The following is a 16,453-nucleotide window of genomic DNA, read 5'->3' on the forward strand; positions in this document are numbered from 1 at the left end:
AGCAGTTGGACCACTAATTATGGTCCCCTGAAATAGCAAACATGGGCAAAAGGCTGAGACCTAATCAATATGGTTCTGGATGTGTGGGAATGTAAGGGAAAAGGGTTATAAAAGATTGCCTGACCAACCCCTACTTGGGTTATCGGGGTGACAGGAGCGTGGAATCTTATTGTCATTGCCATTTACAGTGCTTCTCTATTTCCTGCTCTTTCCATCTTCACTTCTGATGGTCTCCCTAAAATTGTATGCGCAGTTCTGAAGGCCATTTTGCTATATTTATATTGCTTTTCTATGATTGCAGTTATATTTGTTCGTATGTGGGTACTCAATGAAGTCTTCATGTCTCTATAAATGTGACTCACCAATCTGATTCCCTATAAAAAATTCCAAGTAGCTGCCTAAGTAAAAACAAAACAAAAACCCTGATGTTAATGACTTGTGAATTTTGCACCCTAAATACCATTTAAATATTATGATTTTCCTTAGTGCTGCTACTTTGGAAGAATGTGTCTTTTGATTCCTTAAAAATACTTTAGTTAAAAATTCATCCATCAAAGTGTCTGAAGTTAACAGGGAAGAATATGACCCATTAACTTCCTATTAGTTTTCTACTTCTAATGAAATTCTGTATTCAGAAAAGTGTTCATTTTGGTAGGAAGTTTCATTAAGGGATTCATAATCTTTAATATACAGGATTTTAAGGCTTCTTTTATTATGTAATCAGTAAAAGTATTAAGTATCAATTTTGCAGTTCCTTGGGATAAGAAATTCCACACGTATCACTGAGGACATATTAACTGCATACTTTTCCCACAAATTACCTTGATTTACTGACACATTCTGAATATGTTCAAAACTAATTATTCAAGGTGGACTAAAAAGAGCTCATATACATGCAGTTTTCCATGGTTTCCAAATGCAAAGTCCTAGATATATACTGTACAGAGTCTACTTAGTCAGGATTGCTATTTTATTGTGATGCCTCACAGGAAACCAATTTAGCTGAATGACAGTGAATGGTAATGACTGATGTTTAATGGGAACAGTATTAGTAAGAATTTTGCTTAATGGGGATTTTGCAGTATTAAGGAGTTAATGATGTTTAACCAGGAATCAAGTTGTATGTAATTTTCAACTTCAGTCTTTTAATAAGTAAGCTGCCATACAAAGATTAAAAGAAAAAATAAAAACAAAATACAGGGAGTGCCGTGGGGTAGGTGTACCCTGTCACGGGGTGTCTGGTCACAAGAGAGGGAAGAGGCTGTACTGCAGCTGCTAGGTCCTATGTGGAAGATCCTATTGTGGAAATTGGTATTATGGCTTAGTGGCTGGAGTCAATAGAGCGGCCCTTCAGCTCAGGGCAGTGTGTTCTAATGGACAGAATCAATACCGAAGCCCCTTACAGTCAGGGTAGCATGGCCCAATGGCCAGAGTTGATAAAGTAACTCTCACTGTCAGAACAGGCTGGTCTAATGGCCAGAATCAACATACGAGCCCCCTACAATCAGGGTACTGTAGCCTAATGGCCCAACTCAGTACAAAAGTCCCTCACAGTCAGAGCAGTGAGGCCTAATGGCCAGAGGCAATAAAGTTGCACCACTCTGGGGGTTCCATGGCCCATTGGGAAAGTAGGGTGCCACTCAGAGGGGTGTGGCACCCTAGGTAGGGGGACTTGGGCCCTTCCAGCTCCTCCGAGCCCCAGCCCAGGGCCCTGGCAGTGACGGGATTACCCACCACCGAGTCAGCGGGGATCCTTCCAAAACATTCTGACTGGTTCTTCGGTTCACCCACTGGAGCAAAGGCGAAGTCCGCTGGGCTGCTTCTTACCCTGTCTTCACCGGTGATGGGCCACTGTTCCCTTGGGTCTCCAGAGTTGTCAGATGGCGTAGCACCTGACAGCATAGCCTCCTCTCTGGGTTGGTCAGCCCACCTGGAATCCGTCTGGGGCTCAGCGGGCCTTGCTTCTGGGGTCAGGTCCTGTAGCAGCTCCCTGGAGAGAGCCTGCAGTCTGTGTTCTCTCCCTTCAGCAGCCTGCCCAGCTGAGCTTAGCAACTTCCCTTTATATCTTGTCTCCAGGCTGAGCATGCTCAGCAGAGGCAAAGGGACATGGTTTCCTCAGTCTGCAAAGCACAGTTAACCCCTGCAAAGCTGGGGGGATGGGAGATGCACCCCATCACACACCCTACCCCTGAAGACAGTACTCAGCAGGGGTCTTTCCCCACCTCCTTCCCTCCCACCTGGAAGAAAGAGTCTGTGTTAGTGTGGGCCCTACCTGGATGGTGTGACACACTGAAATCATAGGGTTGGAGGGCAAGGTACCATCTCATAATCTGTGCATTCGAATCCTTCATGGTGTTGATCCATCATAGGGGAGCATGGTCTGTAATTAGTCAAAAGGGGCTCCCTAGCAGGTAGTACCTTAAGGTCTCTATTGCCCATTTTACCGCCAGCACTTCCTTCTTGACGATAGAGTACTTGACATCTCGAGGAAACAGCTTCCGGTTTAGGTACAGCACAGGGTGTTCTTCCCCATCTAGTTCCTGTGATAGCACGGCCCATAGCCCCACTTCTGAGGCATCCGTTCGTAAAATAAACGGTTTTGAGAAATCAGGGCGGAAAAGAACTAGTTCTTGGTAAGTTGCTTTTTCAATCCTCTGCTCATTGGATATTTTGCAGCCAGGAGTTCTTTGTGAGGTCAGAGAGGGGGGCGGCTATCGTGGCAAAGTCTGGCATGAACCGACTGTAGTAGCCGGCCAATCCCTGGAATTGCCTTACCTTCCTTTTTTGTCGTTGAGGCGGGATAATCCCTCAGGCCTGTACCTTGTCCACCAGGGGATGGAGCTAGCCTGCCCCCACTGTATGCCCCAAGTAGGTCACTTCTTTCTGCCCGAGGAGATACTTGGCAGGGTTTGCAGTGAGTCCTGTTTATTTTAGGGCTTGCAGCACTGCAGTGAGATGCTGTAGGTGTTCCTCCCAATTTGTGCTGTAGACCACAATATCATCGATATAAGCAGCCACATGCTGCCTTTGTGGCTGAAATAGTTGGTCCATCAATCGCTGGAATGTTGCCGTGGCCCCATGTAACCCAAAGGGCATGGTGATTAAATGGTATAGGCCAAATGGCATAGGAAAGGCTGTCTTCTCCCTGGAAGTCAGGGTGAGGGGTATTTGCCAGTACCCCTTGGTCAAATCTAGTGTTGATAAAAACTTAGAACTACCCAGTCATTCCAGCCGTTCATCTACCCAGGGCATTGGATAGGCATCAAAGCGGGAGATGGCATTGACTCCCATACAGTCTATACAGAACCTCACAGTCCCATCAGGCTTTGGTGCTAGTACTATTGGGCTTCTCCATTCACTTCCACTACCCCCAGGGCTAGCATCGCCTTGAGTTCCTTCTGGACCACTCCCCACATTTTCCGGGGAAATGGGCGATGTTGGTTGTGAATCTTCTATCCGGGAATGGTGTCTGTGTGGTGGCTGGTAATACTCATCCATCCTGGACAGGAAGATAAAATGGACGGGAAGTCTTGGACCAGCCGCTGTAGCCTCGCTTGTTGCTCTGGGCTTAAGTCCTGCCCCATTGTGATTGGTGTTGGGTCAGGGAATCCCCTGGCTACCAGGCCCAATTTGAGCTCCGGGGGACATGGGGCGATTAGCAGGTCTTCCTGTGCCTTCCAGGCCTTCAGGAAGTTTACATGGTATATCCAGATGTCCTTTCATCATCCAGGGAGTCTAACTTCATAATCCACTGGTCCCACCTGTCGAACTATCTCGAACGGTCCTTGCCATTTGGTTAGCAGCTTAGATTCTGATGACAGCACTAGGAGCGAGACCCAATCCCCAGACTCAAAGGTCCATAGCTTGGCCCCCCTGTTGTACCAGAGTTCTTGGGTCTGTTGGGCCTGGAGTAAATTTTCCCAGGTGAACCATCCAAGCTTCCGAAGGTATTGCCGCAGCTGCAGGATGTAAGGGACTGATCCTGGGACCCTCAAATCTTGTTCCTCCCAGGTCTTTCAGAGCAGTATAGGATCCCCCTTGGCTGTCTCCCGTAAAGGACCTCAAACTGGGAGAATCCTGCCGAGGCTTGGGGGACCTCATGCACCACAAACAGCAGTGAGGGGAGTAGTTTGTCCCAATGTCATGGATTGTCCACTAGATTACCACTAGAATATACTGGAACCTGGATGCACTCTTCTCCAAGGGTCCCACTAGATCTAGGCTGATCCGTTTGAAGGGTATTCCCACTTCTGGGAGTAGAATCAGAGGTGCCTGCTGTACCCCCTTTGGGCCTGTGCACTGACATTCCGGGCACGAAGCACAGAAGTCCTGCACTTCCTGGTGTATACCAGGCCAGAAGAATCTCAGTGATACACGTTGCAGGGTCTTCTCTCGTCCCATGTAGCCAGCCCAGGGCACCACATGGGCCAATCATAACAGCTCTCAACACAACCTCTTGGGAACCAGCAGTTGGCAGAATTCGTCTCCGGTCTGCAGAACTTAAGTCACCCGATAGAGACGATCATTGTGAATCTCAAATGTGTGGTCCCTGGGGTCATCTTAGTCCAATGCCCACCTGGTCTACCACCTCCTGAACTTGTTTCCAGGCTCGACTCAAGGTCAGGTCTTCCCTCTGTTCCTGAAGGAAATCCCCATCTAGCTCCAGCCACTCTTGGCTGACTTGCTCCGTTGTCTAGGGCGCTGTAGGGCATGGTGTGAGGTTTCTAGTCTGGCTGGAGGGACCCTCATCCAGGTCATCCTGCCACCCCTGTTGCAGGAACTCCTTCCTTATGGACCCTGACTTCTCCTGCTCCCAAGTCCAGTCCCCCAGTGCTCACAGGATTTCGCTGAACCAAGGCCAATCATGTCCTAAGATCACCGTGTATACCGAAGTCAGCGCTAAGCCCACCCAACACTCTTCCTTGTGTTGGCCTGTCTCCAGGCATACCTTGGTGGTGGGATATGGCTGCACCTCCCCATGGATGCACTGTATATATATCGGTACCGTCTCTAGATTTGGGAAGTCCACCAAGCTGGCCCAGACCAGCGTCTGGCTGCAGCCTGAGTCAATGAGGGCTATCACTGGGGTACCATCCATCTGCCCAGACACCAGGAGTTTGGTTGGGGCCTTTTTCCGGGCCCAGCGGTCTGCTCTCCACATCTGATTATAGGCACAGTCCATAAACAGACAGTCCCACCAAAAGTGCCACACTTGTCCACACTCAGAGCAATGCCCTTTGGGGACTTGGGCCCTTGAGCTGTGTCCTGGAGTTCCCAAAATGCCTGGAGAAGTTCCTTCATCCCACAGGTTTAAGTGTATGGCCCGGCTCCCACCGGTGATCCATGGGGGCCTTCTAAGATGGGTTTACTGTGAGGTCTCCCCATTTCAGGTCTTGGTTGCTGAGCCTCAAGGTTCTAGCTGCACCCCACCAGTCCTTCTGGTTTGAGGGGTTGATGTTCAGTTCCTTCAGTGGCCAGGCAATCCTCCATCAAAGAGACAGCTTCATTCAGGGCCATTGGGTGGTGGCGTTGAACCCACTCCTTTGCCCCCGCTGGGAGGATCTGTGTGAATTGTTCCAATGCTATGGGCTCCACCACCTGGGGTCCAGTTAAATTCTCCGGATTCAGCCATTTCCAGCAATAGTCCCGCAAGCATTGGGCCACAGCTCGTGGTCAAGCTCCTGGAGGCTACTGCTCTTTGAAGAACCACTCTTGGTAGGTCTCCAGGCTAATGCTGGTATGGTCTAATATGGCAGCTTTCACAGGAGTAATCCAAGGGCTCATGAGGAACCAGGTTGCGGTAGGCAGTTTGCACCTGGCTGGTCAAATATGGGGCCAGTAGGGGGGCTGAGTCTTCAGGAGGCCAACAGGCAGCTGTAGCAACCTGTTCAAAATTAACAAGGAATGCCTCGGGATCATCACCAGGCCCCATCTTGGTGAGGCGCATGGGTAGCCCCACCAGGGTATCCCCTGGCCCTACCCCTGCAGGGATGGGCCTTGACAGTCCTAGCTGTAGCCATGTCGCAATCTGTTGGACTAGGCATTCCTGGTTGGTCTGATGCTGGGCCACCAACTACTGTTGTTGCTCCTGATGCTGGGTCATATGGAGCTGGTGCTGACTGGCGATCTGCTGCATCAGCTGTGCCATAAAACAACCCTCACTATCAGGGCAGGGTGACCTAATGGCCAGAGTCAGTACAAGAACCTCTTACAGTCAGGGATTGTGGCCTAATGGCCAGAGTCAATACAAGAACTCCCTATAGTCAGGGTAGTGTGGCCTAATGGCCCAAGTCAGTACGAAAGCCCCTCACAGTCAGGGCAGTGAGGCCTAATGGCCAGAGGCAATAAAGTCAAACCCCTCTGTGGGGTTGCATGGCCTATTGGCCCATTGGGGAAGTAGCACACCACTTGTGGGGGAGGGGTGGCACCACTCCTCCGAGCCCTAGCCCCGGGCCCTGGCAGTGGCGGGATTACTCACCACCGAGTCAGTGGGGATCCTTCCAAAACATGCTGACTGGTTCTCCAGTTCATCCACCGGAGCAAAGTCTAGGTTCCCTGGCCTGCTTCATACCCTGTCTTCGCTGGTGATGGGCCACTGTTCCCACAGGTCTCCGGGGTCTTCAGGCAGCATAGTTCCTGATATTGTAGCCTCCTCTCTGGGTTGGCCAGGCCATCTGGAATCCATCTGGGGCTCGGGAGGCCTTGCTTCTGGGGTTGGGTTCTGTAGCAGCTCCCTGGAGAGAGCCTGCAGTCTGCATCCTCTCCCTTTAGAAGCCTGCCCAGACTGAGCTTGGATGCTTCCTTTTATAACTTGCCTCCAGGCTGAGCATGCCCCGCAGAGGCGAAGAGGTGTGGCTTCCTCAGCCTGCAATGCACAGTTAACCCCTGCAGAGCCAGAGAAGGGTAGGTGCACTCCGTCACAGGGAGAAATTTACTCCACCCTCTATAAAGCTCCTGGATTCATAGATTCCAAGCCCAGAAGGGACCACTTTGATAATCTAGTCCAACCTTCTGTATAACACAAGCCATAGAACTTCCCCAAAAGAATTCCGAGAGCATATCTTTTAGAAAGACATCCAATTTGATTTTAAAATGGCCAGTGATGGAGAATGCACCATGACCCCTGGTAAATTGTTTCAATGGTTAATTACCCACACTGTTAAAACTTTATGCCTTATTTCTAGTCTGAATTTGTTTAACTTCAACTTCCAGCCATTGGGTTATTCTTTTTCCTGCTAGATTGAAGAGCCCATTATCAAATATTTGTTCCTAATGTATGCACTTACAAATTGTGGTCGTCACCCCTTTTTTAAACTAAATAGATTGAGTGTCTTGACACTATCACTGTAAGGAATGTTTTCTAATCCTTTAATCATTTTCATGGCTCTTCTCTGAATGCTCTCCAGTTTATCAACATCCTTCTTAAATTGTGGACACCAGAACTGGTTGCACAATTGACAAATAAAATAGTAAAATAATATCTCTATTCCTTCTCAAGATTCCCTTGTTTACTCATCCAAGGATTGCATTAGATTGTGAAATCAAGCACTGAAAAGTTGGGAAATGCCAGATTTACAGTTTCATGCAAAATTTTGGATGCACAAGGAGATATAATTAATCTGTGCAATCAACGAGGTAGTGATAGAGTTTTACTATTGTCTTTAATGGGAGCAAAGTAAGGCCAATGCTCAGTACTTCTGAAAATTCCTCAAAGTGTAGTTACAATAACATAAGTTTATAGTAGAATTAATTTTCTCATTCACAAAGGATTGTTATCCCATTTCTCTTTTATAACACAGATTAGGGACTCAATTCTGCAACTAGATCCCTGTGAGCAGACTGTTTCAGAGCCCTATTTACTTCCTACACAGATCTACTTACAGGATTGGATCTTATGTTTCCATCTGACATAAAGTGTAAACATTTAGATTGATAAACAATCATACCATTTTTGCATATCATTTATCATTCGTCAGTGAAAGAAGAATGACTATAGACTGATTTGAGGGTTAAATGTATCCCAAAGTTACATTTAACAAAGATTTTCTACATGTTTATAATATAATAATAGGTGCAGTTAATCCGATTCCTTCTCTATTTATCATTACAGAGAGAATTTGGACTTATTTTTACAAAAATGCCAGAGTCATTTTACATTGTTAAACTTTCTACTTTTCATTTTGAATGTTCCCTAAAAGGAAGTTTTCCCTAGAAACAGCCATGATCTGCATCATTCATGACCCCACGTTGTTTTGTGGGTCAGTAAAGAGAGTGTTTTAATTGGGCTAAATGGAGCATATAAAAAGACCAATAAACCATTGTGAGATTTCTTTGTATAAATCAAAACAGGCTCAACTGTTTAATTCTGCAATTGTCTTGGTTCCCAATGACCCATCTTCAAAATTGGTAACTGTATATTTTATCATATCGTGTTATTTTTTTAAACATCTGAACCACAAAAGTTCTTTCATCAGAATTAGATGTACATCAAACAAAAATGCTTTGCTACAGAATGTTTAAATTTATTGAAATGTAAACTAACCATACTTTTGCAGCCAAACAGATTAAATTCTTACAGAGTGCTTTGTTCTTCAGATGATACATTTATGTTTGTACCATAAAAGCATTTCAATAAATGTTAATTTGGTAGATTTTCAAATATTACTTTGTAATCTACTATAAGACATAAAGTGGGATTTTCAAATGCACTCAGTATAGGCCTAACTCTGAGGCCATTGAAGTCAATGTTTGAACTACAATTGACTTAAGTGGTAGCAGCACTGAGCACTTAAAAAAAATCATACCCATACATTCGGAAATAGTTTGAGGAGTTAAAAAAAAAGTATCAGATATAAACTTGATCAACAATTGTGGTGGGGGTTCCTGACAATTGTTTATTACTGGAAAGAAACCAGTACTTAGAAATTAGAAAAGGAGACCTTAGGTAGTTGTTAGGTTCTGTTCACTCACTTCTCACTGCTAGAGCTGAGCAGGAAATGGTTTTCCCATCCTGTGAGTGTTTTTGAGATTCTAAATTATTTTGCCATCACAAATCACAATGAAAATTTTTACAAATCAATCATTCAAAGACCACTTCCGATAGGGCCAACCAAGCATTTCATTTTGATCATTTTCAAACATTCCATCTTATTTTGACCTTTTTTATGTTTAAAAGTTTTTTTAGTATAAATTAACTAAAACTTTGAAATGAAAAGTCATTTCAAACTGAAAAATGAAAGTTTTCATTTCTAAAATGTCAAAACAGGACATTTTGACAATTTCTAAACTTATTTTTACCAACCTATTTTTCAATCAGGAGATTTGGAAACCAACCCTTGCCTGTGAACAGTTTTAGTTTCAACAAACACCATTTTCTGATGAAAAAATGTTTCCTTGGAAAATTCCCGACCAACTATATTCACTGCCACTGGCTGGAGAAACAAAAACATGTTTTCTATTAAATGTGAGAAAAAGAGGGATCAAATTAAATTTTTTTGAGAAGCATAGTATCTCTTTTTTCCTCTATTCATGGACTGAATGAAAACTGTTACTCAAAAATGTTCAAATGCTACTCAAAAAGTTAAATAGAGGGCATTCCCTGTTATGGCATACATGTTCAATGATTGCATAGTAGATATGATCACTGCAGATTCCTTTTAAAGTTTCAGAGATGTTTAAATGTCTTCTAAATTAACCAAAATGAAAATATAACGGAGATTGCATTTACATTTCATGTTATTTATTTATATAACACCAAAGTACTGAGAAAGGGTAATAATCAACAGCCAAAATAAATATCTCAACAACTTAAATAACTTTGTACAATTCTGCCAATTACTGTATTTTAAATAATATAATCTACAACTTTGCTGACATACATTAATTGTATGCTGTTTAAGTTGACAGAATTTAAGGAGCTGTTATTTTGTGGTGACTAGCATGTTTGAACAAACTGCTTTTCATCATATCACATGAGGTTTGAAGAAGTTTTTCTTTATAAAATAAACTGTTAGAAACACACAGGCTTACCCCTACCAGGTATCTGACTCTCAACACATTGTTGATGTATTTAGATGGGACATATCTGGAGCTGTCATTGGTTCTGAATGTGGCACACTGGAGTCAGGTTCATCTATGGTATTCCTCAGAGATGGAGAGAGAAAACTATGTACTCCATATATGGACACTACAGGTTATGGGAACCTGAGATTTTACTTCAGCATGGGTGAGTATGTACTTTTAACATATTTGGGACACGCAAAACATATCAGACTAGAATTTGAAAAAAAATTTGAAATCCTACAATCTGAACCAAAATACACTAAATATCTTCTAAAGATGATAGCTTTGAGTTATTCTACCTCCACGCCGGTGTGGCTTCTTTGATTTCAATAGATTAACACAGTGGAGAATCAGACCCAATTTGTTCTGTCTGAACTGGGAGTTGTCTCCAGGTGGGAGCTGTTGTGTTAATTTTAGAGAAAGAAAATGAGGCCATAGATTCATAGGTGTTAACACAACCCAGTCACTGTCCAGCATTAAACAGCTTTAAACAAGGTTCAGGGTTTGGTATACAGAGACCTCAGCCTGCTTAGTACCATGGCAAACACACCATTAAAAATCCTTTTAATCTTTTATTAAAAATACAGAAAAGAAGGAAAAACAGTTAATGCAAATGAAATGTAAAGTGTTAAATAAGGCTTTCATTTTAACAACATCCCTTGTTCTCTTTTCCTGTAGCTGGAGAGAGTCTTTACCAGGAATAAAGCCCATGTTTGACAGTCTCTTAGGTGGCAATAACTGTCCTTTTGGGAAAAAGTGAAGTTAGTTTAGATAGGCTGAAGCTGTTGTTCTTGCTGTGTTATTAAAGTCCAATCCCGTTTTCTAGAAGACAAAACAAGACAAACACACATGAATGGGAAAAGAAAGAACAGCAAAGATAAAAATGCAACTTTTTCTTTCTCTGATGTTGACTTTCAGTTGCAGCCCCACTGCTGGAAAAATACAGGCCCAGCACATGGACTTATCAGCCATTCTGAGACCTGGCAAATATACATCGCGCTGTTTAGGGCATTGCTTTAAGCTGCCTTTTTCTGGTCCCAGGCAGAATATACAATCCTGGCCAGCTGAGCCAGACTCTGCTTAGACAGAAGGCAAAAGAAGAGGAATAAGAAAGAGAAGAAATAAGTTGGGGAAGGAAAAGGACACATGAGACGGGGTGGAATAGAGCTTCACATCCTAGATGGCATTTGGGATTCTGCCAGAGCCGGTGGAGGTGACAATGTCATCTCAGTCTCTCTCTCCGGCTTAGTCTCGTCAGGACATTTCACAGGAACAGAATGAAAAAGACCCACGGTCCCAGGAAACATTGAGGGGCAGCCATAATCATGAATCTCCTGCAGTCGCCAATTTTTCTCACGAAGTCTGTTTCTTTAAGAAATCCCAAAAGGGAGTGATGGGTGAAATAGGCCATCCCGTCATTATTTTGTTCATCAATCTTGCCTAACTTCTTACATGCTGCATTTAATCCATTGATTTCTGGTTCCACATCTGCCTTGTTGCCACATATGATCTCAACACAGTGCTTCGGTTATATCGGCAACACCTTTTTGTTTAGACTAACTCAGTCATTCTGTATTTCACTTCTAATAATTTTTACAACCTTATGTAACAGTCTGGGTTGGACTTCTGTTACCTTTTTCACATCAAAGTGTGCAAACATTTGTTATTCCAGGTAACCTAACAATGTTACAAACTTCCATCCACTTTCCCATAGTTAGGCTCACAGCTGAGGAAGGCCTTCTAGGCCCCAATTATTACAACAGACCATGTCTGTTAACTAACCCACAAAATAGTTTCTGCTCCTGAGCTACTAAGCCATCCCCAGACTCATGAATAGCTGCCACAATAATGTCTTCCCTGAGGGTGAAATTCAACCCCAGAGCACAAGGTCTGTACAAGAACTCCACAATACTGAAGTACTATATTAAATGTTTAAGTAGTGCTGAGGATTGTGTGCAGGCCTTCTGCGATGGGATGAATTTCACCCTGAATGGTTTTCTGGGGGGGCAATGGTAAACTAGCAAGAATAAAAGATGAAGTAAAAGCAAAAAGTTTCCTCTCCAAATAAGAAGGCTGTTGTCAGTACAACTATATTAGGTATTCACTCTCACAAATCCAAATTCACACAAATGTTTGTTGGGTGTGAGGAAATCATCCAATATTTTGTTGTATTTTCCAGGAATTTAATGTGCACGTGTATAAATAAAGGAAATTCCACATGAAATTTATTCTCTCAACACAGCATTTGGTTTTTAGAAAATAGTGAAAAAAATAATGGGATGATAAAGGAGGAAGCATGGATTAAATTAGTGACCTTCCAAAGCCACCTTTTGAGTCAACAAGAAAAAAACCCTTAATTCATTGATTCAAAGTCCTGTTGTAGTTACTCTGAATTGTCACACATCTCCCCTGTGTTACATGATTTACCAATAAAGCACAGGAAAGGGAGGTTGCCTTATTTCCAGGTCTTCCAGGCATTACAACACCTGCAAGAGAAACAGGAAAGAAACTTTGTCAACCTTCTGAACTTACAGGAGAGGCTGTCAGCTCAGCAAGATGGTGGAGAAATTGGGTGATCACATTGAAAACATAAGCTATGCCTGTTTGTAGCTAAATGCATAATAGTGTAAATATTCAGGTATACAAATAAAGCCTCACAGAAGCAAGTAGAGCTTTCATAGTACAATGTAAATCACAGCAAAGATGTAAGCCTCATAAGGCTTTTCAGAACACCCTTATAATTGGCCATCTTTGCTTGACAAAGCAATTGAAGTGTTTTATATCTGAAATCTTACAGACTATTTAAAAGAGCTTCCTCATCCTGTTTTTTAAACCAACCTGCAATGTCAGCCTGATACAGGAAAACATAAAACTTCCTTTTTTCAGTTACAGATACCTTGTTTTAATATTCATTATCCAGGATACCAAATGGAGCTATGCCAATAAAATATACTACCATTAGCATCCATTGTTGTTTAAAGCCATTCTATCTCTATTCCAGCATTTAAAGAATATGTCCAGCCCAGATTTGCCTCCACAGCTGCTACCACATGAAAGCTTTACAAGTCTCTTGAGCTCTACAGATATGGAGATGCTGCCCCAGCTAAAACCCTGTTCCTTTGCAGGGGGAAAAAACAAGTCACAAACTCTACTGTGTCCAGCTCCCTTTGAGCCCATGTTAATGACATTAGGGAATAGGGGCACACTGAGCAATATGCACAGTGCATTTTCCCAAGCAAATTCTTGCCTGCTTGCCTGCCTGTTAGCCAGAGAGGAAGTAGATGAATAGCTTCATGGAGTTTAAGACTAGAAGGGACCATTATATCATCTCATCTGACCTATATATCCCATGCCATTAAATTTCACTGTTCCCCTATATTCAGCCCAATAACTTGTGTTTGACTAAAGTATAACTCATGCTTAGCTAACTGTGCTTCCCAAAGTATCTGGGAAGTGTCACAACTATGGATAAATTGGGAAAAGGAGGAAGAAGGGGATGCGGCAACCTTTCCATACCCAACTGGGGGTCCACTTCCTGAGGCAGAACTGCTTAGGACCTCACTGCCATAACAAGGCTTTGGGACACAGGACTAGCACCCTCTTCACATCCACGAATGCCAAGTATATTGGGAAAGCCAGCAATAAAGTTGCTATGTTAATACTAGTATTTTTAATGTATATAGCACCTTTCATTCAGAGATCTCAAAGCAACTAACAAATTCTAATTAGTCCTACCTACAATCCTATAGATTATATAAACATTATTCTCATTCTACAGATGGGCACAGGGAGTCTTGCTGAATTTGCCCAGAGTTACACACCAGGTCTGTGAAAGAGGAAAATAACACAGAAATCCTCCTGACTCCAAATCCCATTCTTAAACCACTATACCATGCTCCCTTCCATTGAGCAATGGGAGTTTGGCTGAGTAAAGATTGTCTCTCTTATTCCCTAATGAAAATACTGTAAATCACAATTACAAATGGCATATCTTTTACTTCTCCACAATATTCACTAAGGGCTCTATTGTGCTAATACGTATCAGGAACGGTGTAGCACCACCCCAGTCAGAGCTCAGAGAGGCACAAAGGGAGGCAGAGAACGTATGGCTGCAACCACACCCATGAAGACAGTGCCTGGCATACACCTAGTTAGCCTTGTTAGCTAATGGAGTGAGGGGGAAGAGATAGACACTATGGTCCCAGAGGCTCCCTGAACTTCCCTCTGTATCCTTTGGAGAGGCTAACCCTGAACAGCCCTGCCACTGCCTGCTTGCAAGGACTATTCTTGTGCCCAGGGCCCAGTACAATCTTGCTATATGTCCTCTGTGTTTGCACAGCACCAAACATGATGGAGCCCTGAACCTGACAGAGACCTTTGGCTCTAACCAGGATGTAAATACTAAATAATAACAATTTACTGATTTCTACCAGAAACAGGAAATCAAACACTGAAAAAAGCAGAGCACTTCCATGTGAATAGGGTGTAAGATGCACAGATACAAACACCACTTGTGGCATAACATTGTTTTTATTAAAATTTATTTCACTAAACTGATAAAAATAGTTACTTAGGCTTTTCTGTCAAAGCATTGATCTCCAGCATGGCCTATCTGATCGAATGGTTCTTATACATTATTCCATTGGGGCTTGTGTTCTTTTGTTTCAGATCTTAGTTTAATAATAGGTGTAATTGTTTTCATAATTATGAGAATTTAATGTGATTTACTTCTAAATAACACATGCTTCAATTATTTTGTTTTTCAAATATGTACTGTAAAGGGGGAACTTGTGATTCTGGAGAAGCCCATGAAAATGATGTCCTCCTCTATGCAAAGATAGAAGGAAGGAAAGAGCACATAGCTCTTGATACACTGACCTATGCTTCTTATAAGGTAGGTGTTATAGACAAAGATAGACAGACAACCTACATTTTTAAGCCAATTTGACCATGCTGAGTATGGCATTCCACTAGGGTAATTCAACAAGAGTTTTTCAAGCAACTAACATGTCCAGATCACACTGTTAGAAAGCATCTGAGCATCAGAATTCTGCAATGCCCACTACTTAGCTCATTTAGTGCCAGGATAATAGACTAAAAAGAAGGTAGCAAATAAAGAGGTTGGAAGCTTATAATTATTATAGCTATTTTTGAGCATGAGAGCATGCAGCAGCTAGACTGGGGGAGTGTCAATAAAGGAGAGGTTTATGGTGTCCGTGTGGTCAGGTAAGCAGTTGGGTAGGCATGGTCAGTTTGTGAAGCTAGCTTTGGGCAATAATTTTGCAGTCCTACTGTGATAGTGGATGTATCCTTTAAAAAGAGTGTGCTGTTTTTGTTGTCTCAGAAAATATGGGGCTTTCATATGCAATTTCCAAAGAGTTCTCTATTGTGAAAGGAACACCAGAAAAGTTCACCCTGGGTTTTGTCAAGCTTATACAACACCAATCAAAATATGAGAAGTCTAGATGAAAGTTAAAATTAGAGCTGAACGAATAATGGATTTTTCGGTTGGCTGGCAATTGTGTGACCTTGCAGTCTCCTTTTTGATTGTTTAGCACAAGCAGACAGACTCCCTGGAATGATGACACAGGCATGAGCTCAGTAAACAACAGACAATGTATTTATTACTAAAAAAGGATACAGAGACAGCTCCATTCCTGTTGCTGGAAAACATTTTTGCCTTCTCACCCAGACAGCAATATTCACCCCTCAATTTCTTCTCAGGATTGCTTCCAGAATCAGGGGTCCTTCCTGCTATGAAGAACCATACCCTTTAGGGGCTGTCTGTGGATGTGCTATACACAGAGCCCTAGCCAGCATGGTAACTCTGGTACAATATTTGTATTGTGCTGTCTAGAAGGAAGAAGAAAAGACGGGGTTACATATATACATATGCACACAACATTGTTACAAACTAAACTACAGGATGTTTATACATTACAGTACATAGAGAATATTGTATTAAAGGTATAGTCTACTTTAAAAACACTTCTATACTTTTATCACTTTCTTTTGTTAACACCTAAGATTACTATAATGATAAAATTGAGAGAAAAAATATTTCTTTTTTTCAGTCTGTTTACTTTATGTATTTGAAAGCACTTTATTCTGAGTTTTGTTGTTTCACTGTAGTAAAGTTTCTCCTGTTTTTTTGCATGGCAATAGGAAAAAATCCACTTTAAAAAAAAGGAAATTATTATTGTAAAAGAGTAGAAAATAATAGGGGGACTCAGAGGCAGGGGTACATCTACATCTACATCTGACATCCTTTTTTGCAAATGGACTACAATTACAGCTGAAAGTGTCCCTTTAATATATTAAAAAATACTAGTCATATAGCTCCAGACACATGAGCTAAATTTCATCAAAAGAACATTTCTTTATATTTCAA

At 42.6% G+C, this 16,453-nt stretch overlaps 1 protein-coding gene across 2 annotated transcripts in view; it reads left to right on the top strand.

The window, feature by feature from the left end:
- The window catches only part of RELN (reelin), a 455,243-nt gene that overhangs the window by 271,251 nt on the left and 167,539 nt on the right, over positions 1-16,453 (top strand). For both annotated transcript variants that reach the window (XM_038377914.2, XM_038377905.2), the window contains exons 12-13: positions 10,074-10,225; positions 14,844-14,956. In XM_038377914.2, the coding sequence (XP_038233842.1) occupies positions 10,074-10,225; positions 14,844-14,956 (265 nt within the window). The remainder of the gene's footprint in view (positions 1-10,073; positions 10,226-14,843; positions 14,957-16,453) is intronic.

This window comes from Dermochelys coriacea, chromosome 1 (genome assembly GCF_009764565.3).
Source record: "Dermochelys coriacea isolate rDerCor1 chromosome 1, rDerCor1.pri.v4, whole genome shotgun sequence".
NCBI lineage: Eukaryota > Metazoa > Chordata > Testudines > Dermochelyidae > Dermochelys > Dermochelys coriacea.